The sequence below is a fragment of the Tachysurus fulvidraco genome, chromosome 2, assembly GCF_022655615.1.
Source record: "Tachysurus fulvidraco isolate hzauxx_2018 chromosome 2, HZAU_PFXX_2.0, whole genome shotgun sequence".
Classification (NCBI taxonomy): domain Eukaryota; kingdom Metazoa; phylum Chordata; class Actinopteri; order Siluriformes; family Bagridae; genus Tachysurus; species Tachysurus fulvidraco.
Window position 1 is genome coordinate 38,524,681 of NC_062519.1, and position 25,462 is coordinate 38,550,142.

The window sequence follows — 25,462 nt, forward strand, 5'->3', positions numbered from 1 at the left end:
ACACTGCTGGGTTTTATACACAAACCCTGAATCTCCCTCTGCTTTCATTTCAGCATCAAGAAACCTGATGCCATTTACTCCACTCACTCACACACTCATTTTCTACCACTTATCTGAACTACCTCGGGTCACGGCGTCATCGGGCATCGAGGCAGGATACACCCTGGACGGAGTGCCAACCCATCACAGGGCACACACACTCTCATTCACTCACACACTACGGACAATTTTTCCAGAGATGCCAATCAACCTACTATGCATGTCTTTGGACTTGGGGAGGAAACCAGAGTACCCGGAGGAAATCCCCGAGGCACGGGGACAACATGCAAACTCCGCACACACAAGGCGGAGGCGGGAATCGAACCCCCGACGCTGGAGGTGTGAGGCGAACGTGCTAACCACTAAGCCAGCGTGCCCCCCACTACAGTATTTATCACTTTACTCCACCCAGTGATAAATATTATTACTATGGCAACCAGTAACTGTAGAGTAGAAACGCCTACTGGAGACTTCACAGTACTGCGACTGGAGACTTGCGGTGATGAAGTCACTGTTTGTGTGAACGTAGCTCGATCGTATTTAACACTATAAAACACTTGTGTGTTTAGACCTTTAACTCTTTCTGTGTAAAATTCTTTAATGGCTGTAGTCGAGCGAGGAAACACGCCGTGGTGCTTGAAGATGTCAAGGCCTCTTAGATCTTGTTCCATCTAAGAAATTAAGAGCCAGCTAAATGTCTGGGATACACGATCAATACTCCCGCTGTCGTTCCTTCGACAGCCGTTTCTGTTCCATCGGACGGACTTGCTCCTAAGTGCTCATTACACGACCTGCGGTTCACTTCCTCCTCCATCCAGTGGCACCGAAACACCCGCGGTGCCACGTCCTGTCTTCGTTTAGTCTCTCTATGGGGAAAAAATCAAGTGACGAAGCTGGCCGGCATCTTCGCTTTACCGCAGCAGAGAAAAACAGCGAGTCTTCCTGCCATGGTTCCACTCAGGTCAGTGAGGTCAGTGCTCTTTCACCATCAGCTACCTGGACGAACGCATAGGATACGTTTGTGCTCATTACAATATCATGAACGGTGTAAGTGAAGAGCTAAAAACTTTACTACGCACCAGACAATCGCTTCTAGAATCGAAAACTTTTTATACTGATTATTTAAAAGGTAATTTTCTCTAACAACATCAACGGTGATTCAAAGTCACAGGATTACACTAATGCCCTTGTTTCTATAGTAACAGGACATTTACATATTCTCTAAGATGACACGTTGGACCTACAGGAATATCCACAATGCTGCACGGTGTTTCTATTTTCATGCTCGGGGTTGATGGGTTTATTCAGAGCCTCAGAGTGAATGGTGTATGTACAGAGGATTAGGAGGAGGAAGGTCTCACCTCTCCTGCAGGGGCAGCGCTGCTTTACTGCTGAGGAACGAGAGCTGCTGTTCCAGGCTACACACACGGAACGCCAGATAACACGAGGACAGGATGAGGAGGATAATTCTGTAGCACGAGAACAATAAAGATTCAAACACAAGAGTCAGACAAGACGACGGTCGTAGCTTTGGAACACATTTCTGTCATTTAGCAGACGCACTTATCCTGAGTGACTTACATGTTTGTTTCAATTTATACAACTAAGCAATACAGAGTTAAGGGCCTTACTCAGGGGCCCAGCAGTGGCAGCTTGGCGGACCTGGGATTCAAACCCATGACCTTCCGATCAGTAGTCGAACACCTTAAGCACTGAGCTACCGTGTCCCACAACTTATCCAACAATGTGATTAGTAATGATTCGTAATCTCCTTTAAGCCGAGTTGGTTCATGAACACTGGACTTTCATTCCTTCGTTTCCTTCCTTCCTTCCTTCCTTTTCCTTTCTTTACTTTTCTGTTCTTTCCTTTTCTTTTCCTTTCTTTTCTTCTTTATCTCTTCCTTTTTATCTTTTCCTTCATTCTTTTCCTTTGCCTTCCTTCTTTTCCTTTCCTTCTTTCTTTTCCTTTCCTACCTTTTCACTTCTTACACTGCCTTTGTACCCTGCCTCATTTTCCTTTTCTTCCTTTTTTTCTTTTCCTTCCCTTCCTTCTTTTCCTTTCTTTCATTCTTTTCCTTTTCCTCACTTTTCTTCCTTCTCTTTTCCTTCTTTGTCCTTTTTTCCATTTTCCTTCCTTCTTTTTTCTTTGCCTTCCTTCCTTCTCTTCGTTTCTTTGCTTTTCCTTTCCCTTCCCTCTTTCTTTTTCTTTCCTTCTCTATTTATTTTCTACCGTCCTTCCTTCCAACACTGCCTTCGTACCCTGCCTCATTTTCCTTTCCTATTGTCTTTCCCTTCTTTTCCTTTCCTCCCTGCATTCCTTTCCTTTGCCTTGATGATAATCGGTTCTGACTGTTGCTGAGGCAAATCTTCGACCATTCTTATCACAGTAAGAACTAACGACTGGTTTAAATGAAAGCCCCCTAATAAGCCATAATGTATGATCTGAGGTTTGGGAAACGTTTCCTATCCGTTCAGACGGATGATGAAGAGAACGATCGTCCTGAGCTGACAGACGGACGCAGACATAACGAGCCAAACTCACAGCAGGATGAAGAACTTCAGCAGCTGGTACTCCATCTGGCCCAGTTCTGGTACAGGCTCTGTGAGGAGGATCTTCTCAGACGCTAGAGCTCTCTCTAAACACACACACACACACACACACACACACAAGCATGCAACACAAATAATGTGTGTCATTTTGGGGATTACTGTTAACACAAACCTGGGGAGATTATATATACAGTGCTCAGCATAAATGTGTACACCCTGACAGATTTCTCAGTAAAACCTCCATCTTGCTTTAAAATGAACACTTGATAAATTAATTTGTTTTAAATGAGACACATAAACAAAGAGATTCCACACAAACTTTAACTTCCACTCTATTTTTTATATCTAAATTTTCATATAAACACATATGAAAACATTCACACACTCATTCTCAGTCTGGGTCAAGAGAATGTAATGAAGTCTGAAGACAAAAACATAGTAACAGAAACCTCCATTCACCTCCATTCACAGGTCCAAAAAAAAAAAAAGAAAGAAAAAAGAAAGAAAGAAAAGAAAAGAGAATTTGCAGCTGATTTGCAGTCTGTGGTTTCCACTCTGCTGTTACCACGACATGTTTAGAATAATCAGAAGTATCTTAAATGACAAGTCGACAAGAAAAGCAGCTTATTTATACTGTAGCTCGCAAAATAAATAAAGACTAAAGTTAAAAAAAAAAAAATCGGATTATTTTTTAATGATATTGTATTGTACATTTTCAGGCTAAATCCTTCTGCAGCAACTGTGCTGACACAAACCTGCCCTGAGGCTATGCAGATGAGCTACATGTCTGTTTATCACTCGATCGCCGGTGTTGTGTTCCCGACTCACAGCCCTTTAAAATTTAAGCATGTGCTTCAAAAAAAAAAAAATTGCCTTCGCTGATATGTTAGCCTGCCCCCTTTATACACTAACCCTGTAAAATAAAAAAACACAGCCTTGATTTAATGTGTTAAATATTGTGTGTGTGTGTGTGGGGGGGGGGGGTATTTACTCACCCTGGAGAGGTTCACTGGGCTGAAACGACGTGTCTATGGCACTCAGGCTGCTGGTAGAGTTTCCCAATAGATCGGGTAGAGACGATGAGACGGACGCCACAGACGGCTTCCTCCTCCACTTCAGCACTGGAGTGAACTCACCCACGGCCACTGGGAATTCATCAGGGACAGGGAACTCATCCTATACACACACACACACACACACACACACACACACACACACACACACACACACACACAATCCTGGGTTATCTCGTCTCATGCTTCACACCCGGGTGAAGAGCAGGGCTTCATGAACCCGAGTAAAACGCCATGAAAACCTCACTTCTAAATTACAAGTGTGAAACATTCAAGTGCAAAAGCCTTATAGTGTTTTATTCTTTTCTTTTAGTGCCTTATCGTTTCTATAACAACAAAATATAAAGCAACTTGTAGTGTGGCGACTGTACAAATGTAGGCAGATTTAGTTTAGAGAGCGAGAGAGAGGGAGAGAGAGAGAGAGAGAGAAGATAGGGAGAGGGAGAAGAATAGATAAAGTGTGAAGAGAAAGAGAGAGAGAGAGAGAGAGAGAGAGGGAGAAGAATAGATAAAGTGTGAAGAGAAAGAGAGAGAGAGAGCGCGAGTGGCTACGACTCGATATCAGTGTGAAGATACGCTGCTGCGCGCGCGCGCGCGCGCTCGCGCTCTGTCGCCCGCTCGCTCCCTTTGCCTCGCACGCGCGTCGCGCTCTCTCGAGTCGCGCAGCTCGCGTGCGCCTCCTCGCGCCCTTTTCATCTCGCAGGCCTATGCGCGCGCTCGTCGCGCGCGCGCGCCGCTCCGGCCGTGCGCCTCCTCTCGCGCCCTGTGCGCTCCTCCTCCGCCGCGCGCTGCAGCGCCTCGCGCTCTCGTCGCGCGGCGCCGCGCCGCGCTCTCTCGCGCGCGCGCGCCCGCTCGCGCGCGCGCCTCGGGCGCGGTCGCCCGCTCGCCGCCGCGCCGCGCCTCGCCCGCGCGCTCGCGCGCCCGCGCCGCGCGCGCTCCCGCGCGCGCGCCTCGCGCGGTCCCGCCTCGCGCCGTCGCGCGCTCGCGCTCGCGCGCCTCGCGCGCGGCGCTCGCGCGGCGCTCGCGCGCGCGCTCGCGCGCGCGCGCGCCCCGCGCGCGCTCCTCGCCTCGCGCGCGCCTCGCGCGCCGCGCGCGCGCCGCTCCGCTCGCGCGCCGCGCCGCGCGCGCGCTCCCGCGCGTCGCCCGCGCGCGCGCGCGCCGCGTCGCTGCGCGCGCCGCCGCGCGCCGCGCGCGCTCCGCGCGCGCGCCTCGCCGCGCCGCTCTGCCGCGCGCGCCGCGCGCGCTCCCGCGCGCGCTCGCCCGCGCGCGCGCTCGCGCGCGCGCGCTCCCGCGCGCGCCGCGCGCGCGCGCGCCGCGCGCGCCGCGCCGCGCCGTTCGAGGACGCGGGCGTCGCCTCGCGCCATGTGGCCGCGCATCCCGCGTCGCGCGGCGCGCGCGACGCTCGAGAGCGCGCTGGGTGGTTGTGTCGCTTCCCGCGCGCCGCGCTCCGACGCGGGGGCGCGCGCGCGCCCGCGCGCGCTCAGGCGCGTGCGCCGCCTCGCTCCGAAGCGCTCGCGCGCGCAGAGAGAGAGAGAGAGAGAGAGAGAGAGAGAGAGAGAGAGATTCCACATGGACATTCCACAAGATTAAATGTAAGAATAAATGGACAAACACGACATGACTCATGTAATCACTGGCAGACTGTTGTGGTGTAAGAGGAATAAAACCCTACAGGATGTGGTGTTAGAGAAGAAAAGCCTTTACACTGCTGTGGATGATTTTCCCATAACCTCCTAACACACTTATGATGTTGTGCTTTATTAACACTGACTTACTGACACGAACACTCACCAGAGATAAAGATGTCGGCTGCTCCATGTACTGCTTGAAGCTGAGGCTCTTCTTACCATTGACCTTAATGACAAAAAGATATTTACTGTACAACAGAAAGCTTCTGCACGGCAAAACCGTCAGGAGAAGTGTGTGTTCTCTCACCTGGAGGTGTGTGCAGATCTGTCGCAGTACGTCATACACACTGTCTCTGGACAGCAGAGACACAAACACATACTGCGAGAGAAAGACACACACACACACACACACACACACACACACACACACACACACAGTCAACAAAACACACATTTTTATTTTTATTTAATCCAAAAATACACACAAATACAACCTCTAAAAAGGAATACTGCACACACAAACAAACTGACACACAGACACAAACAGAGAGAAACAAAAACACAGACACCCAAACAAACACACTGATACACACACAGACACAGAGAGACACACACAAGCAGACAGACAGATAAACAAACACACACAGACAGACACAGAGAGACACACACAAGCAAACACACAAACAGACACAGACACAGACACACACACACACACACACACACACACACACCTTCTGACTGCTGTCTGTGGTGATGGCCAAGCCGTTGGGAACGAGACCTGCTGTCTTGTGTTTCTTAACCAGCCGTACAGACCCTACAGGGATGCACACCTGAACACAGAGAAACAGAACAAGTGAAAGAAAGAAAGAAAGAAAGAAAGAAAGAAAGAAAGAAAGAAAGAAAGAAAGAAAGAAAGAAAGAAAGAGAAAGTGAGGCAGACAACAGTCATACAAAGTGACAGAGAGAGAGAGAGAGAGAGAGAGAGAGACACACACACACACAGAGAGACAGAGAGAGAGAGACAGATAGAGAGACACACAGAGATAGAGACACACACAGAGAGAGAGAGAGAGAGAGAGAGAGAGAGAGAGAGAGAGACAGAGAGAGAGAGACAGAGAGAGTGAGACAGATAGAGAGACACACAGAGATAGAGAGAGACACACAGAGATAGAGACACAGAGAGAGAGAGAGAGAGAGAGAGAGAGAGAGAGACAGACAGAGAGAGAGAGACACAGAGAGAGTGAGACAGATAGAGAGACACACAGAGATAGAGAGAGACACACAGAGAGACAGATAGAGAGAGAGAGAGAGAGAGACAGAGAGAGAGAGAGAGGGAGAGAGAGAGAGAGAGAGAGAGACAGAGAGAGAGAGAGACAGAGAGAGTGAGACAGATAGAGAGACACACAGAGATAGAGAGAGACACACAGAGAGACAGATAGAGAGAGAGAGAGAGAGAGAGAGAGGGAGAGAGTGTTCAGAGGAAGAGAGAGTTTAGAGGAAGAACATGGAAGAGAAACTTTTACTTGTGCAGTGAAACACAATCCTGGGTAAAGAGCCTTATGTGCAGCACAAAAGTGGCGTCTCACCTTACCGTGTTTCACACAGCACAACAAGCAGCGATGGCACAGAGCCAGGATTAAACCAGCACACAGCTCTGTGTTTACAGTCAAATAACAACTGAAACAACTCTATAGCTAAAATAATCACATCATCATCATCATCATCATCATCTGCAGAGCGGCGACTGAGGGCTTTATCATGGCTGCTCAGAGGAAGTACAAAGCTGGAAGGCGTTAAGATGGCAGGAGGAGGTGATGATGAAGATGAAGATGACGATGATGATGACGACGACAATGATGCTTCATCTTACCTTGATGTCCTTCCCAAAGAGGTTTGCATAGAAACACAGCCAGTTTCGGGAGATGTAGAGTCGGCCTTGTAGCAGGATATCTCTCAGAAGAGCACAGGAGTACACTGAGAGAGAGAGAGAGAGAGAGAGAGAGAGAGAGAGAGAGAGAGAACAATGGAGGGGGCGATGGGATAGATAAAGTGAGAAGAGAGAGAGAGAGAGAGAGAGAGAGAGAGCTATATATATCATACTTATAGCTATTAAACATAGTGAGCTCATTTTAGCATGATAGATAATTGAAATATATAGATAACATGAGTGTCATGATATAGATACAATAGCGATGGGTCTATTTTGATCTATATAAGTGATTTATTTGTTTCTATTGAGAGTATCAAAATAGAGAGCTATATATAGATGAGATAGAGATATAACAATGATGGCTATGTTATAGATAAGTGATAAGATATCAATATATATATATATAAGAGATAGATAACCATTATTTTCTCTTGTATATAAATTGATAATAGAATAATGAGATAGAGAGATAGATTATATAGATAACAATTTAGTGTTTGCGTTGATAGATAAAGTAGAATATAGAGCGGATATAGATATTATAGATATATATATTATTATATAACAATTTATGTTTTGTTCTATTGTATATATAAATTTAGAATATATTATAGATATAGATATATAATAGATAATATATATAACATTTAGTTTGTTTATTTTTATATATAAATATATATATATATATATGATTATATATATTATATATATATAATTTATATTTATACCCATTTCTTTTTCTATTTTATAGGATGAAATTTATAATTATAGATTATTATATAATATATATATATATATATATATATATTTGGTTTGAAATACTGGCACATGATTGGCTAATTGGTTTTTAAATACTGGCACATGATTAGCTGATTGGTTTTAATTACTTGCACATGATTGGCTGATTACATCATTTAGAGTCTATATATATGTATATTTAAATCAGAGACATCAACATATATTATAATAAGAAAACTCGGTTTTAGTCAGAATATTTTTTTTAAATGTATCTTTTTTTTTTTGCAGATGATCTGATGGGTTTTACTCAGACGACCACCACACACACATCTATACATCAAAAACATCACACACTTTATTCCAGACAATGAGGTCCGTGAGGATTTATACACGTTTAGGATGTTTATTTAAGAATCATGACAAAAATGTGCTTTTAAACATTTCATGATTAGAAAAGCCGTAAGACCTAAAAACTAAAACAAAACACCACACTGAAAGAATAATAAGAACGCTACACCACTAAAACATACGTGCAGCGAGTGCAGAGGTTTAGGACATGTAGAAGAGGCGTGGAGATGAGATGTGGTTATTAAACTATTACATCCTCTTGTGAAGATTATAAACTCACATAAGTGACATTAACACACACGCCCGCACACACACACTCAGACTCACCCTTCATGACGTTCTCCTCCTTGGGGATGTTGTGGAAGAGTTTATGGTACTGCGAGTTGTACTTGCTGACGCTCTGGGAAGAGGACGAGGCCGGAGGGAGAGAGATGAGCTCGTGAATGCAGCTTCCCTGCAGCCTGCTTTTCTCTCTCAGCAGCCTGGAGCTCTGCACCAAATTCAGCATGCTGACAACACTGATGCCAACACACACACACACACACCGTGTCTCTGCAGATCAGAGGCTCCGTGTGTGTGCGTGTGTGCGTGTGTGTGTGTGTGTGTGTGTGTGTGTGTGCGTATTTGTGGTTAGTGTGCCTCAGATACCCAGTATCTATTTCTTCTGTCCCAGGCCTCCTGGTCTCTGTTTCTGTTCCTGTGCACTGATCCTGCCTCAACTTACTCTGGTTTCACAAGCAACAACCTCTTCACCAATTAGCTCTCTCTCTCTCTCTTTCTCTCTCTCTCTCTCTCTTTCACTCTCTCTCTCACACACACTTTCAACTTCTTCTCTTCATGTCTATATCTCTCTTGCTCACATTTCTCTATCTTTAACCCCCCACCACCTCTCTGTCTTTATTTCCACCCCCAATTTCTCTCTCTTTAGCTCTCGATCCCCTCTCTTTCTCTCTCATTGCCTCTCTCTAGTTCTCTCTAACTCTCTCTCATGCTCTTTTCCTTTAAACCCCCCCTCCACTACAGCCTCTCTCTCTCTATCTCTCTCTCTCTCTCTCTCTATATATATCAAAATCTTTCACTCTCTCCTGGCTCTCACTGCACCTCAGCGGAAAAAGCTTGCAGGCTTGCAGTAGCATGTGAACCTTTTACCACACTGGTGCTTCCTGCCTTACACTTTCTCTTTCTCTCTCTCTCTCTCTCTCTCTCTCTCTCTCTCTCTCTCACATTTCTACAGAAGATGGTCTGTGTACGAGTCCGACAGTTCCGTAACATTCGAGTTAACGTTTAACCTCGGTTTATTGAGATCATTGCTTTATGGGAGCTATTCGAGGATTACGCTCGAGACAGACTTCACTTCTGACTGGAGATCATGTGACATTTAACCCTCATGGCCTTGACCTATAGCTTAAATACATCCTTCCAGTGAATTAGAGGGGAATTGTTTTATTAGGTTACTTATACAGTCAGATGACTCCAAGACACACCAGAAAAGCCTGTTACTTGTCGTTCATAATTAAAGCTTAGCGTGGAATAACAAATTCAATTTAACATTCAACCAGTTAAAGTCCCACATGATTACATGGCGGTTTTCTTTGGGCCGAATCCATCCTCTAACCCACTTCCCCACTAACATTATAATACTGGACAATATTTATGGCAGAGAAAATAAAGTGGTGGTGTTGCTAAGTGTGTGTGTGTGTGTGTGTGTGTGTGTGTGTGTGTGTGTGTGTGTGTGTGTGTGTGTGTGTGTGTGACTAAAAGACAATATTTGGAGTTTGTACGTGACCGATATCTGTGCGGAAAACTGAAATCATATACAATATCGCTTCAGTTCTCCATCTTAATTAACTACACCTAAATATTTTGACTAATAGGAAAGTCATTGCCACGAAAGTACGGAATGTCCTTTGGACCAGTGATGGCTCCTTGGGATCTTTTTAAACATGTACGCTGGCAGTCATTTATTTTTATACCACAGTGCATTCGACACGCTTCGACTCCGATTAGTCGAAATGAACCGTTGTCGAATCGGACGGTTCGCGATCCGGGACTCACCGAGCTTCTGGTGCACTTCTTGACGTCCTCGCAGGACAGCTCGTCCAACAGACGCACCCTGGTATAAGAGGAGAGAAGAAGTGTAGAATGTGTTATAATCACGTAAAATGATTTTATTCAGCTCAGCTCAGTAAAATGTCTAATTAGTAAGCAGTATGTCAGCGCGATGAGATCGGACGGGCTGTCAGTGTGAGGACGTTACAGGACAAGACATTTTGAGACGGATATTAAAGGGGCAGCTTTGTCATTTTTACTGCTGCCTGTTAGGTGGATAAACAGTAACTATGCACCAGCTGTGTTTTGTTGTTAGAATTCAATCAGTAGCAGACCTTAAAGAGTAAATATGGAAGAGTAATGACAAGAAAATGATATCAGATATTACACATTAAATAATGGAGAAAAATAGCAAGAAGAATATCATCACATAATACCTGCTGCTAATAACCAGACTCTTTACTTTCAGTGACAATTTAATTAGACTATTTTACAATTATAATTATCTGTTTATAAGGTAGCAAATTAAATACAATGGGGAAAATAATCAACACGGACTGGCGCTAATACACACGTGGACAAAAACGGAAAAAACTTTAATCTGACAAAAGTAATAATAAATAAAACATTCTATGAATGTTAACCAATGAACGTCAGACGTCGCTTTTCAACCACGCTTCAACGGGATTATTTAAAAAAAAAAAAACTCATGGAACAGGCTTAGACAAAAACGATGGTACCCCTAACTTAATATTTTGTTGCACAACGTTTTGAGGCAATCACTGCGATCAGACGATTCCTGTAACGGTCAGTGAGACTCCTGCACCTGTCAGCAGGTATTTTGGCCCACTCCTCATGAGCAAACTGCTCCGGTTGTTTGAAGGGGGTCTTTTCCAGACGGCATGTTTCAGCTCCTCCATGACCATGAATATATTGTTGTTGTTTTTTTGTTGAGGAACATGAGTTTAATTTAATTCATTATGAAAATTGCCAGTAACATCTACACATAGTTAATATGTTGTTAAGGGCCTCTATATAGATATTTAATATTTAGATTTTTTTTTTCATTCATTCATTCATTTTCTACCGCTTAACAACTGCTCCGGTTGTTTGAAGGGGGTCTTTTCCAGACGGCATGTTTCAGCTCCTTCCAAAGATGCTCAATAGGAATGAGGTCAGGGCTCATAGAAGGCCAATTTAGAATAGTCCAATGTTATCCTCTTAGCCATTCTTGGGTGTTTTTAGCTGTGTGTTTTGGGTCATTGTCCTGTTGCAAGACGCATGACCTGCGACTGAGACCAAGCTTTCTGACACTGACCAGTAGCACTAATTCAATTCAATTCTATTCTATCTGTATAGCACTTTTAACAATGGACATTATCTTACGGTAGCCCTACAAAAATATAGGGAAAAAAAATTCAAATAAAAAAAAAATAAAAGAAATAAAATAAAAATTATGTTCCGTTAATATTTAATACGGGGAAGCTTCAGGCAACGGAAGAAACCTTCGAGAGGAAACGAACTCAAAAAAAGAAACAATGACGTGCACATTTTATATCACGTATTATTTGGGTCTTGTTCGCACGATCAAATTTTGATTTATTTATTTATTTATTTTTATTTTAGTCAACGTCTAATAAAGTTCAGATGGTTAGCGATTTGAACAAGGACCCATCCCAGACGATATTAGCTAATTAGCGTGCTTTCTGTAATATATTTCTCTCATTTAATCATTTCAGGAATCGTACGCAACCAAGGCTGCATTACTCTGCTCTGCGGGATGCATGCTTCTGTTTCCCGTGTCAGACATGTGCCATAACCGATGAGAAGGATGTTGTATTTACTTTTAATCATTGAGTAGTGGGACATGTATGCATGGGGGGGGGATGTAAATATGGGACACCTGCATTAGGGCCACTATTACTGATTGCTCAACCAGCTCACCTTAATATAATTAGCTGGAACCGGCCCTGATTTACGTTAACACGATGTTGTTTAAAATCCATGTAAAACCGGTTAGCTCCTGAAATCACTAAGTTTTTTTTTAATCAATCCCCCCCCCCCCCACTTTTCCACTTCCTTTCTGTGTATTTACCTCTGTTACCTCTGACCGGTATGAAGTGCTGACACTGGAGACTCCTTCCAAGCCAACCCAAAAGAAACTAAACGTAAAATCTTCCCAATATCAACATTTACTCACGTTTACGTGAAACATCAGCTATACGTGTGATCTATCGAGTTAACAGAAGCTACTCTGACCGATCAGAATCAAGTAATCGACAGTAGAATTTGTACCAGAAGTGCAGCGGGTGTAAATAGTGACGTTCTAAATATCAGTGCACAAATTCTCAGAAGTACGACAATACTTCAAAAGACAAATATGCATATAGTCTGCATCAGATATCACAAGATATAAGTTCCATAAGTTCCTATTAACAATTTTTTCCAGTACACTCAAGTCAGACATTTTCAATCAATATAAACAAATCAATGATTTCTTGGCTGTGAGTCTGATTTAAAATGAGTGAGCACTCTCACAGAATTTTATAACGGATGAAGATAAACACCTTCATAGTTTAGATGACTATGAACAAGCACTCGGGGAGTCTCAGAGAGCAGAGATGGCTTTTATATCACTGTTAACTTTGAAGACAGAAACATTTGTTTTGGGAAAAAAGAACCAAAAAAAACGATTTTGTGATTCTGGAACTTTTCTATAAATATATTGCCCCAAGCACCCTAGAAAATTACAGAAATACATATGAAAGACTACAAATTCTATTAACCACCGATGTGGAGTTTGACACGACAAAGACAAAAGCGTTATCTACAGATCAGTTCACAAACATCTTTGTAAAAGCCCTTACACTACAGTAAACACAGCCGGCCCTCAGTATCCTAAGATATTTGTGCCCGTTTGTCGGCCATGCAAAAACTCGAACCCTGTCCGAAGCACGTCGTTAGAGACGCTCCTTCTCACAGGGATCCTTAAAGGTATCGAATTTCTTCTAGACGTCATCAATCAGCGTGTCCTTGCACTGACTCAGAAACCCATCAGAGACGACTAAGGGGACAGTAGGCGCTGGCGGTTAGCCAACAGAGGAGCAGCTTGTCTATTGCCTGAAAGAGAGCTCCACTGTCTGTCACCTTCCTCTCTATATGACCTAACTTCAGCTGACAGGAAACAAGTGCAGCTGGCAAGGTCTTGCTCCATTAGTCATCCCCTTTCAGCAATCTAATACAGCTTTCCACTGACAGCCGCAGGGGTTATTTTATGTAATAGAGCGCTGACAGCAGGGAAGATGTGCTGATGTATTCGTGAGCCAGTCTGATGTAAGTTTTTAGCAGACAGATTGTGTAAGTGTGTGCGAGTGCGAGTGTGTATGCGACTAATGAGCGTTTAATGAAAAGCACGACGGCATCCCAAAGAATATGTTTCCTCACGAGATGCCACAGTGGTAACGTGTAAGGGCAGCCGAAGCTCAGTTAATGACCAGAAGGTTGCAAGGTCAAATTTGAGGAGTTCCAGGATTTCAGTGTAGGGTCTAAAACTGATTGATCAGCACCAGATCTACAAGATCTAAAATCAAGTTTAATCTGGGTTTTTTAGTTGCATAATCTCCTGATGATTAAACTTCCCATGATCATATCAAAAGACACATCGATCAGTGATGTTTCCATGACCATGAATATGTTGGGTTTTTTTTGTTGAGGAACATGAGTTTAATTTAATTCATTATAAAAAAAAATTGCCAGTAACATCTACACATAGTTAATATGTTGTTAAGGGCCTCTATATAGATATTTAACTTTTTTTTCATTCATTCATTTTCTACCGCTTATCCGAACTACCTCGGGTCACGGGGAGACTGTGCCTATCTCAGTCGTCATCGGGCATCGAGGCAGGATACACCCTGGACGGAGTGCCAACCCATCACAGGGCACACACACTCTCATTCACTCACACACACACTATGGACAATTTTCCCGAGATGCCAATCAACCTACCACGCATGTCTTTGGACCGGGGACTATTGGACTATTTGGACTATTTTTTTTAATATTATTTTAATATAATAAATTTTAATATATATTTGCTCATGTTTTATTTGTGTTCAGCATCGAATGTCTTCGTCATGTCCCACTTCACACCAGTGGTTAATATGAAGTTCGTATGAAAGTAGACACTCAGAGCTTAAAGATTTTGTAGCGTTATATAAGTATTTCCCAAGCCTACAAGGGGCAATATATTCAACCATTAAAATTCAGTGTAAGGTTATACAACAGACGGAAAAACACACGTCTCACACTAAAGGAAAACTGACTCATTTTACATCAGACTCACAGCCATTCATTTGTTTATACTGACTGAAAATGTCTCATAAGTCGATTTCACTAGTGTGCCGGTAAAAGGTGTCTCTTCTGATCGTCTGATCCTGTCACGAGTCACCTGACATCTCCACCAACAGAGATTCCCATCACCAGTACACTAAGTAACTTCTAGGCTACTTCATCTTTCACCTGATTTCCCCACTATGTCTTTTACTCATTGATATTCCTGTTAGAAAAGCTACTGTATAGAAGCCATTAAGAAAGACACGGCATACGACCACCCAAACAACCCCTGAGAAATCACTGTTTCTAACAATGCAAATTAGGCCATTGTTCCTCTAATGAAATGTACCTACAGTTAAAAACAATGGAGGCTCTTAAACGCCATTTCTGTGCTCACAGTAACATCTCTGATTGGTGAATTGTGGGAAATGTGTTTTTAAAGGTTCTTTAGAAAGTTCGAGTTATGTCGAACATCTAAGTAGGCTTTTTCTAATGCTTTAGATAGAACTTTAGAACTAAATGGTTCCCCAATACAATTCAGTTCAGTTTTAATTGAATACTGCTTGTAGCACGTTATCAATGCTCACAAGGCAGTTTTACAGAAGTAAATACATTTCTTGAGAGGTTCCTGAGATGATCATCAGAGGTTCTCACCACCAAAAGTTCCCATCTCTAGAACACTATTTGATATTAACTCGATACTCAAGACTATCCTTATTTACGTGCTGTTGACCTGCTCCCAGTTCTTATTAGTCAGAACTCTTGCCTTCTTTTGAGCCTTTCTACCTTATATCAGGCTTCTGATACTCCAGAAGGATCTGTTTGGACCAAACAATCAATTGATACCTCACATTTTTGGTTTCTTCTAATAGTTCCTTAGCTGAACACTTGGAGGAAAGTGCTGTCTGCCCTCTTACACATACAGGAGCTCAAGAAATGCCTGATTTGTATTCGTCTGACTGACAAAATAGAAGAGTAACACCCCTGTCATCCAGAGAGTACAGCCATTTTGTTGCTCCGTGCTCTGTTGGGACTCCTGGCCATGGATGGCTGTAGAAAAGTTGGGATCTGACCTTACAACCTCATGACGTTTTTCTGTCGCTCCACTCAGGAAATGAAGCTACTGCATTCCTGCAATTTGGATCACAATCACTAAAGAAATGACTCTGAAGCTCATATTCATAAGTTGCTCATAAGCTCCTGGTTACGCAACTGCTCATGACGCTATAGCGTACAGTTTCGAATGGGAAATGATTTATAATCCCAGTCTCCGATATCACCAAGATGAGGATGGGTTTAGGCCATTATTAGGTATTAGGTAGAGTATTAGGCCATTAGATATACATTCAAATTCAAATTTTAAAATGATACTAATAAAAGAAATTGAATTGAATTAAATCAGCAACGCATGGAAAAACTCTCATTAAGTTCAAATTCAAACATCTTTAGTTCCACAAAAGATTCAGGAACCTCGACCAAAAAGCACCGACAGACCGCTGAATGTAAAGTACTGTTTTTATGAGAGCAAAGGTTAATAAGGGAAGCGGCTGAAACTCTTTATTTGTCTATCCAATCCACTAGTCACAACTTTTTTTGGAGGGGTCAGATCTACTTTCAGCTGATGCACTGTATGGATTACGTGAGAAAGTGAATCTGTCTTTGAGGCCATGAGCAAACAACCTGTTGTCAATAATTCATGTAGGGCCAAAGAGCACCAAAGCAGTGAAACCGAACCCAGTGCTGTTTAAGTGGGTCTGACATGAGCCTCACTTGTGAAGGTGACCGACACGGTGGTGGCAGAGCTCAGAGGTGAGAGTCAGCAGCACGTTGTCTGACCAAATCCGGAGGTGAAATGTTCCTGTAGATGGTGTGAAGTGCCCTGTGGCTCATTGTGACGTAAAACACTCGAGTTATGACAAAACGTGAGGAGAACTTGTACAAGCAATTAACCAGAGAACCCGGATCATCTGGGCCACGTTTCCGTAGGAGTATTACTAAGTAGGCTCAGGCAAGGGAGTAAGGATTTAACACGACGTCTAGAACATCTTTAGTTTCTTAAGTCTGCACATGTGTAGATTTATATCACAGATGAAATGAAAGATAACCAGTTTCACTAATGGTTTGAATAGAAAACTTGCCTCGATGTGCAATATAATTCGCTGAATTATTTCCTAATCTTTTTCACCCATTCTCCTGAAGGATGCCAATACAATTGGTGATGTTCTAAATGTACAGAAGGATTGCCAAAAATATCTTGCACAGACAAGCCGTCATTATATAGAAACGTATCGACTGAACAAGTGTAAGTGTTCACTTGAGTGAAAGTGTGCCCATTCCCACCCATATAAATAATTCAGTTCAACAAAGTGAAGAGCAGAAGCGCCGGTTAAGATGTTAGACATTTTTTTTCCACTTCCTGTATACAGTATAAATCACAATAGCGCTTGGCAAAATATAAATCTCTTCAAAACACGGCAGAAGCATTTGTCTGGACTTGCCTGAATTGGGGACCGTTGTGTGTGTCCTCCTCCTTAGGGGGCTCATCCTGCGGTGTTAATAAACCGACATCCTCGGTTTGGTCACTCATGGTCCCGAACCTGCATAATAAGAAGTACAAGAAAGTGTGTGCGCACTCAACACACAAGCCTTCTCACAACCTGTCTCACTTCCACAAGCTCCACAACCTGCTTCCTCTGTAGCTCACACAAAGCACTTGATACTCACAGGTTTATATATTTATTACTAATAAATAAATAAATAAATTATAAAGACCCTTCGGTATGGTGTCATGAATGCTGCACTTATGAACTTCTGTCCTCTACGTTCTTCTGCTTTCCTGGCTCTAATTGGGCACCTTCATTAAAGTAGCATTGAGTCATCGTTGCGTGTAATGACAGGCCTCTTCCTGTTTTTTGATTCACTGCTTAATTCTCCCGAGAGACTCGACACACTGCTGTATAATAAACAGCGATGGAGCATCGAGTGAGACACGACTCGCCTGTGAAATGAGCACTTAGGCTGTGTTCCAGCAGCCCGCTTCTATTTATATTAGACACACGCAGGGTGACGCTATTCTAAAGACACAGGAGAGAAGGGCACAGGAAAAGGTGCTAACAAATTCTCTAAGGTCAGCTTCAGGTTCTCAGAAATGAGTGGCTATGGAAAGCTAACAGTGTCAAAATGAATGCAGATCTGAGCTGGAGTGAATACTGATAGAAAAAAATTATCTAAGTAGAAACTATGTCATTACTGGACTTGGACATGGTTGGGTCATTACTATAGGAGCAAATGAGACGGAGGGTGAAAGTCAGAATTTATGGTTTGGTTGGTTTGTTTGTTTATGTTTTATCCGGTCAGGTTTGTAACCAGACTGTCATGTTCTAAAAATCTGACAAAAATGTTTTGTAGTTTGTCTCTTGTGACTGCTTGTTACTTTAGATCAGGGGAGTCAAGCTCAAAGTCACAGTGGGCCAAAATATAAACCTGAGATAAAGTCACAGGGCCAAACTGAATATTTATTGAAAATTTAACTACAACTGATCTGTAATGTTTAACCTTTTTCACATGGAAACAAACTTTAGTTTTGCTTAAACACAGGATTTGGAACAACCAGAGCTCGATATTACAAACACATAAGAAATGAAATTTGAAATAAAAGACACATCAGTGGTGTTCATTTCACAAACTTTGACCATACACTTTTTGACAAACTCTCCCTCATTAAAGGGCAGATTTTGCCGTCTCTGCTGCCACGATAAAGCTTTACAGACTTTACAGCAGCTTCACTTTTTTATTTAGCTTTCATGGATATTGTTCCTCTCTTGTGGTCCTCACTAAAGCTGGATCATGTTGATAGACTTATGTTTCTAACTAAAACCTTGACAACACAAATGTATAACATCAAAAACTGTACAAGGAGATACAGAAAGCAAACAATGAGCATTACACACACTAAAATATATATAAAACAGAACAGCTATGCTGTGTTAGTATCAGTGAACTGTGAATGAACCCCTTATAGTCCATATATACATCTTATCGATCTATACTGATGAAATTTCATAGAGCAGCTATACAAAATACATTGTATGGAAAAACACGTCTCCTAAAAGAGAGAGTAAGTGGAAGTGAACACAGTGTATTGGGAAAGGAAGAAACTGGAGGGATTAGTAGTACTTAACTTTTTCATGGTTATCTATTCTGACTTTACAGCAGCTTCACTTTTTTATTTAGCTTTCATGAACATAGTCTGTGGGGAAACCAGACTTTTTTTCATCTCCTCCGCCTTCTGGAGCTTCTGCTTTACGTCCAGGTCCTTATACTTCTCATCATGTTTCGTTTCATTGTCTTCTTATGTTATATACTTTCGTTACAGACACGTTAGCTCCTTTAGCACACAAGACAAACAGGTCTGTCCTTTATATTGGTGAACAGATAATCTGCCTCCCTCCTGTCCTGAAAGCTCCTATTGTCCATCTTTCCTTTGGCCATTTTTGTGGAGGGTGGAATTAACTTGCCCGATGTGACTGTAACATGGTTGTTAACGAATGTCAACAGAGAATGAGGGGCGCTTGCTGTTCGTGACTACGCGTCAATACAGTGACAAGGCATTCTGGGATTTGTAGTATTAGCAGAGCATGCGGCTAGCCTGTTGTAATGCACATTTGATATGATCTCAAATCTGGCCTGCGGTGTAATTATATTTGGCCCGCGGGCCAGAGTTTGACACCCCTGCTTTAGATTGTCACTAGTGGGTGTGGCATATGTTCTTATGTGCTTTTTTTCTGATGAGGTTTAGTAGTAGCTTTCTCTCTTTCAATTGATTTACATTAACATTTCTAGTATTTAGCAGACGCCCCTTTATACAGAGCAACTGACATTATCTCACTTTTATACAACTGAGCAATTGAAAGTTAAGGGCCTTGCTCAGGGGCCCAACAGTGGCAGCTTGGTGGACCTGGGATTGAACTCGCAACCTTCCGATTGGTAGCCGAACACCTTAACATTTACATTTACTATTTACATGTTATGTGGCTTCACGCTAGCTTCATCGTACACTCACTAGCGATCGCTGCTCCTGCTACTTCATTCTGAACTATTCTTCGTCACAACGTCTATGACGAATTCAGAATTTGACAAAAAATGCAGTTATTCATTTTTTTTGTGTCAAACAATAAAATTGAACAAGTCGCACCCAGGCATGTTGTGAAGATTGAGCCAGGGAAATCATTTGAGCTAATTGTAACAAAAAAATGACAACAATTCAAATGTCAATTATCAAGACGTCACTTTGTCGCTTGAAGCCATCACTGATACCGTGGCTCTGCAGACCGCGTTTACAAAATGGCCGCCTGTTGCTCTGTCACTTGATAGTGTGAACTAGCATTTCTTAACAAAAGCATAACTGCTAATCTGACAAGAGTTGTGAGTTAGTTGTGTTAGATGTCTAAGTCATGAACTAAGAGTGAAAATCTGACACTCGCTAGTGGAAAAAAAACAAAACAAGGTAAATACAAACCTGCTGTTTTAGATTGAAGCACGAGGTTCCAAAAAACAGGAATAAATTTGGCAGCAGATAGACCTTTTTTTGTTTCGGAAATAGGTTGCGGAACAATTTATCTCTCATTGACAAAACAGTAAAGGTTTAATGGTTGACCTGCTTTTGATGACGATGCTGCGCCTGGCACCTGGCAACCCAGCGTGGGTTTATGGGGTGTTTGTGTAACAAAATGAATTCACGTCATTGGAAATGCTCTTTATATTGTTATAAGTTAAAGCTTCAGTAAGTGCACCTTTCAGTGGTTGAGACCCAGCCTGCAGATGTTTACTCAGTATAAATGAGGCCATTAGCTTCTTGCTGTATAGCTGCTGCAACAAAAGACCGATCCCTTTATATTTACTGACTTATTTAATCTGTACATTATAAACGTACAAAAAATGCGCTTGTGTGTGGAAAATGGTTTTCTTTAGCGAATCAAATTAATTTGAGAATAAAGTGCAAGCATAAATATGTACAAGCCATCAGTGACATGAATTAAGGGAGTAGAAAATAACTTCTCATATTCATCATGTTTAAAATGCTAACATGCTAAAACCCAAAGTGCCGGTTTCCTTTTTCTTTATCTTCTGTCAGATAAATGGATCTACAACTAAATCCATCATGAGTTTTAGCACCACATTTAATCAAATGTAATCAAATCTCTTTGAAGGGCCTTGATCAAGGGCCCTAGCTCAAAGACCCCAACAGTTGCAGCTTGGCAGTGCTAAGGCTTGAACCACAATCCTCCTATCAACAATCCAGAGCCTTAAACACTTGTGCCACCACTGATCATGTGGTGGCACACGGTGGGTGTGTGGTTGCCTAGTAGTGAAGGTGTTGGGCTACCAATCGGAAGGTTTTGAGTGCGATCCCAGGACCACCAAGCTGCAACAGCTGGCCCCTGAGCAAGGCCCTTAACCCTCAATTGCTCAGTTTCCAAATGCTGGAAATGGACCACAAAAGCCTCCGGAATCTCTTTGGTTTGGAATGTCAGAGGCCATAAAGAAGACTGCGTTTTGTTACCATCAAAAAAGCCAAACGCAGTCTCAACCAATTGATCTTAGCCAAATGGCCAAAAGGCAATATAAATCTGGTCAAAAAAATAATTCAAAAAGGGACCCAAACCAAATCTGTTTACTGTCCTATAACGACATGCCCCAAAGTGTATTTTCCACTTATAACACTGCTAAAAAGTATCAATTTAACAAATAAGCTATCATACTTTTATATCAATTTGTATCCATCCATCCATCCATCCATCCATCCACTTTCCACGCCACTTAATGGGTTCGCAGGGAATTTGGAGTCTATCCCATGAGGCAGGGGACACCCTGGACATGATGCCAGTCTATTGCAGGGCACAATCATACAAACACACAATTTACAGATGCCAATCAGTCTCTGGACTGTGGGAGGAAACACTCGAGGCATGGGGAGATCATGCTAACGCCACAACCGAAGGAAGGAAGGCGAATGAAAAAATAGAACCCCATCCTTGAGGTGGTGGTGTGAGACAAACATGCTAACCACCAAGCCATAGAGACATTCCATATCAATTTATAGTTATGTTTAATGTGTGGTACATCAATCAAACGTGTCAGTTCCTGTCCCCTATGCTACTGCAGATATAAAAATTCATTTGCTCACCAGCCTCTCGAAGAGGATAAGACATAAAAACACGGCTTCTTGCCAAGAAAGCGCAAATCCCTCTATCCCGAAGACTTCCCCGTGTCTGAAAAATGTACCGCATTACCTCTGGCTGTTACAGCACTGACACTGGAGACTCCTTTCAAAATGCAAAACAAACATCTCCTCACCATATCAGCTGTTACTATAGAAACAACAAAACACAAGTACCAGCACATTGACATAATCCTGTCATTTGTCTTGCGGTAATTCAACTCTTAGCATCTTTAATAGCACAAGTCATTAAGCTACAATTATATTTGTGGCAGTGACTCAGAATTCATCTTGTTTGCTTTTCACAATTAAAGGCAGACTTTTTTTGGACTCCCCAGAAGTCTATTTTAATCTGAGGTGTGTAACGATTTATTTTGATTCTGATGTTGTTGAAGTTTTGAATATTATGTCTCGTATTAGAAATCATTTATAGAGCCATTGTTTCGGCAACACAGAAGTGACCAAAACAATGGCCTCACATGAGACTGATACTGTTTATCTAACAGACTTTGTTTAGTCTCATTTCAAAACCAGACAAAATATAAACAATATCAAAGGAAAACCGAATCTCCTCCTAACTCTCCCGGGTCACGTTTGTGCCTCATGACCGAGTTCAGCCCACGGACAGGCGAGGCGAGGCGAGTGTAATGTGAGGCTGTGTCGTGTCTTTTGGAGAGAGATTAAAGTTGATTAGGAAAGCTAAATGGATTAGCTGTAGTCCTGTAATACCGCAGCCTGTGCAGAGGTGGACCACAGATTGACCTTCAGCATTTAGGAAGGATCCGTTCACGTCATGGAGAAGGAGCAAATGACCTGCAGGAGACTTAGATCTTGTCCACATGCTTATTAAGGGGATTGTGTAGTACGAGGGGGCGAGCAGGTGGACGTATTTGCTCACTACCATGGGTTTTGTTTCCATGAGGGCTTTGTTGTGGCAGGTGGTGGGAACAAACACACTCCCCCCACTTACACACACACACACACACACACACAACTTTGTTCTTTGAGATGTCAACAATCCTTTGTTCAATTGTATAAATGCTGGATGAACTTCAAAAGGTCCTTCTTCAAATGGTGTCAATGCCAGATTACAGTTTAGACAAATGTGGTGTTTTTTTTTGATGATTATTCAATAATATTTTCTTTTTTTTAAAAAGCCTTTATTTTATTATTTCAGTCTGGGTTGGATGCAAATTTCCTTGGTCATGCCTTCAGTTATAAAGTATATAAATATATTCAAAGACACTTAACGAAGATATATGCTCAGAAGGCGTTGATTTGTTGTTATTAACAGCAGCACTGGCAGCAAGTGAAATCACAATTATATTAATGCACTCGTTTCAATCACGTTAGTTTATATATATATATATATATATATTTATATACATACATATATATAAAATCACTTGGTGTGCCAACACTCCACTCTTGGTCACATCCCACTATCCAATTATTGATTAATTTCAGCTCATCCTCAGGTAATTTAATCCTCACATGTTGTCTAAGCCCATTCTGTCTACTTCGGTTCGGTTTTAAAATAACAAACATTAGACCAACTATCTTACTAAAATGTTAGTATTCCGTCTTGGTGACATGACGTGCTTTACGTCTTAGAACATTGCTACACTTCTCTGAGACATCACGAGCATTATTAGCATGAATAACGAGTCTCTTTATTGAGTGATATTTGGCCACAAAGGCTTTTTAAGCTGAGAAGAAAAAGCCTTTTTTTTTCCTCACCACACATACATTATGTCACAGTGGAATCAATTCTTCTCCTCAAAGCTGAGGAAGTTGGGGTCAGAGCATAGTTTGGAGCAGAGAGGGTTAAGGATCTTGCTCAAGCGCTCAACAGTAGCAGCCTGCTGGGGCTGAAGCTTGAACCCCCAACCTTCCAATCAACAACACAATCCCTTCACCACATGAGCCACCACTACGCCGGATCTTATCCTTTTATGACCAGCCAGCAGGTTAGTATTATATGGGCGACCCAACCCTAGTTAGCTTTTAACCCGCCTTCCTATATGCCCTTTACCTTCCATAACGGTGACTAGTACAGCTCCACTTTCACACCTTTAATCCTATAAGCACAACAAAGACAAATGCATTGTTTTCTCTCTAGCCTAGAGTTCGGGATTCAGGAAAAACAGCAAAGGCAAAAAACGATTACAAAGAGCTCGTTGTTCTGATATGCGATATTAAATTACAGATCAGATGAAACATATAGATCATTATTATAACAAACTGTAGCGTAGGTTATCTGTGGCTAAGCTTTAATATGCATCTCACATATGAAAACCTTTATAAAAAAAAGTATATTATAATAAGAAATTATTATTTAATTATAATTATAAGAAATTATATTAGGTTCTATAAGTACTGCATTATCAGAACCGTCAGTCATCACATCATCCTTATACGTTACACACACTACTGCTGCTGCTGTATATTGTACAAAAGCATAATATTGCACAATACTGTTATTTGCACTACCATGCACTTCTCACACGTTATGTACATTAGTGATCAGTCATATATTCTGTATTCATATTTAATACTCATACTGTCTATATTGTATCCCATCTGCATTGTCTTATACAGTATTGTATTGTCTTGTATATTATAGTGTTATTTATGTCTGTATTGTCTTGTACAGTCTGTATTATCTTGTCTTGTACAGTGTAGTTTTATTTATGTCTGTACTTTTGAGAGTCACAAACAGCTGGAACCAAATTCCTTGTGTGTGTCAACACGGACAATAAACCGGATTCTGATCCGCTTCTGAAAAATGAATTGATGATACCTAAACTTAGAGTAAGGCTTTAAAACTTTTACACTAAAGCATATTTCTAGGTTGGAGACACATGCAGAAGACCCTGATCCCTGATCCCGAACCCAGCAACAGATTAAAACGATATCATTTGGTCTACTTTTTGATCGGAGAGTGTAGTTTAAAGTCATTTGGACATCTGTTGGACTTTTACGCGTCACTTTTACGCATCAAACAACATTTCAGCAAGAAGACACTGAACCCTTTCTTTTGTTGTTGTCTTTTCCTCTCTATGATGCATGCAGAAATCAGTCAAAGAGCTTAACCATGAGGTTAATAGTGCACACAGATCTTTAAGAGGAAGAAACCAAACCGAGTCTTTACAGTAACATCAAGTCTCGCGAGAAGCTCCAGCATCTTGTCCACGTACCTGGCGGATGTCTAGTGCGCTCCAGTCACGTCCTTGGTCCACATATTACCGGAGACACTTCCGTTAGATCGTTTTGTGGACTGTTTTACTGCAGGTCAAGGGCACCGACGGTCAGGCTGAAATGAATAGGAGTGAAGCGGAAGGCGCGCTGTGGCGTCTCCAGGCGTTGGGTCGATTAGCGCTTTGTGGAAAGCCAGCAGGGCCAAAAGAGGACAAAAAACTGTGACGTGTCATTCGTGAATGAATCGGCTCTTTGAAGCCTGTCATTTACCCGAACATCCAGAAAAGACTACTGACACAAACTGTGCCAAGTCTGTGCACACAAAAATCCCAGGTTTAGCTAGGATGGGACA

The 25,462-nt window shown here is 42.1% G+C and overlaps 1 protein-coding gene across 5 annotated transcripts; it reads right to left on the reverse strand.

Annotated features, from left to right (window-relative positions):
* Positions 1-284: 284 nt before the first annotated feature.
* gramd2aa (GRAM domain containing 2Aa) lies at positions 285-25,272 on the reverse strand. Of its 5 annotated transcripts, none has more exons than XM_047810451.1 (12): positions 25,110-25,272; positions 17,189-17,287; positions 10,362-10,419; positions 8,634-8,796; positions 7,161-7,264; positions 6,022-6,120; positions 5,598-5,669; positions 5,454-5,516; positions 3,585-3,765; positions 2,582-2,675; positions 1,401-1,508; positions 285-1,035 (listed from the first exon to the last, which is right to left on the reverse strand). In XM_047810451.1, the coding sequence occupies exons 2-12, from the start codon at positions 17,275-17,277 to the stop codon at positions 1,032-1,034; spliced, it is 1,035 nt and encodes a 344-aa protein (XP_047666407.1). In that variant the 5' UTR covers positions 17,278-17,287; positions 25,110-25,272; the 3' UTR covers positions 285-1,031. The 5 variants fall into 5 exon arrangements, with proteins under 5 accessions (XP_047666407.1, XP_047666410.1, XP_047666408.1 ...); XM_047810454.1 differs by having other exon boundaries at positions 8,634-8,824; XM_047810452.1 differs by lacking the exon at positions 25,110-25,272 and adding an exon at positions 17,463-17,867.
* Between the last annotated feature and the right edge of the window lie 190 nt (positions 25,273-25,462).

Excerpts from the sequence above, each read along its gene's own strand:
- gramd2aa (XM_047810451.1), bottom strand. The coding sequence starts at position 17,277 with ATGAGTGACCAAACCGAGGATGTCGGTTTATTAACACCGCAGGATGAG. Across the intron at positions 7,265-8,633 it reads GGAGGAGAACGTCATGAAGG|TGTACTCCTGTGCTCTTCTG; the intron begins GTGAGTCTGAGT and ends TCTCTCTCTCAG. Across the intron at positions 1,509-2,581 it reads CTGAAGTTCTTCATCCTGCT|AATTATCCTCCTCATCCTGT; the intron begins GTGAGTTTGGCT and ends CTCGTGCTACAG.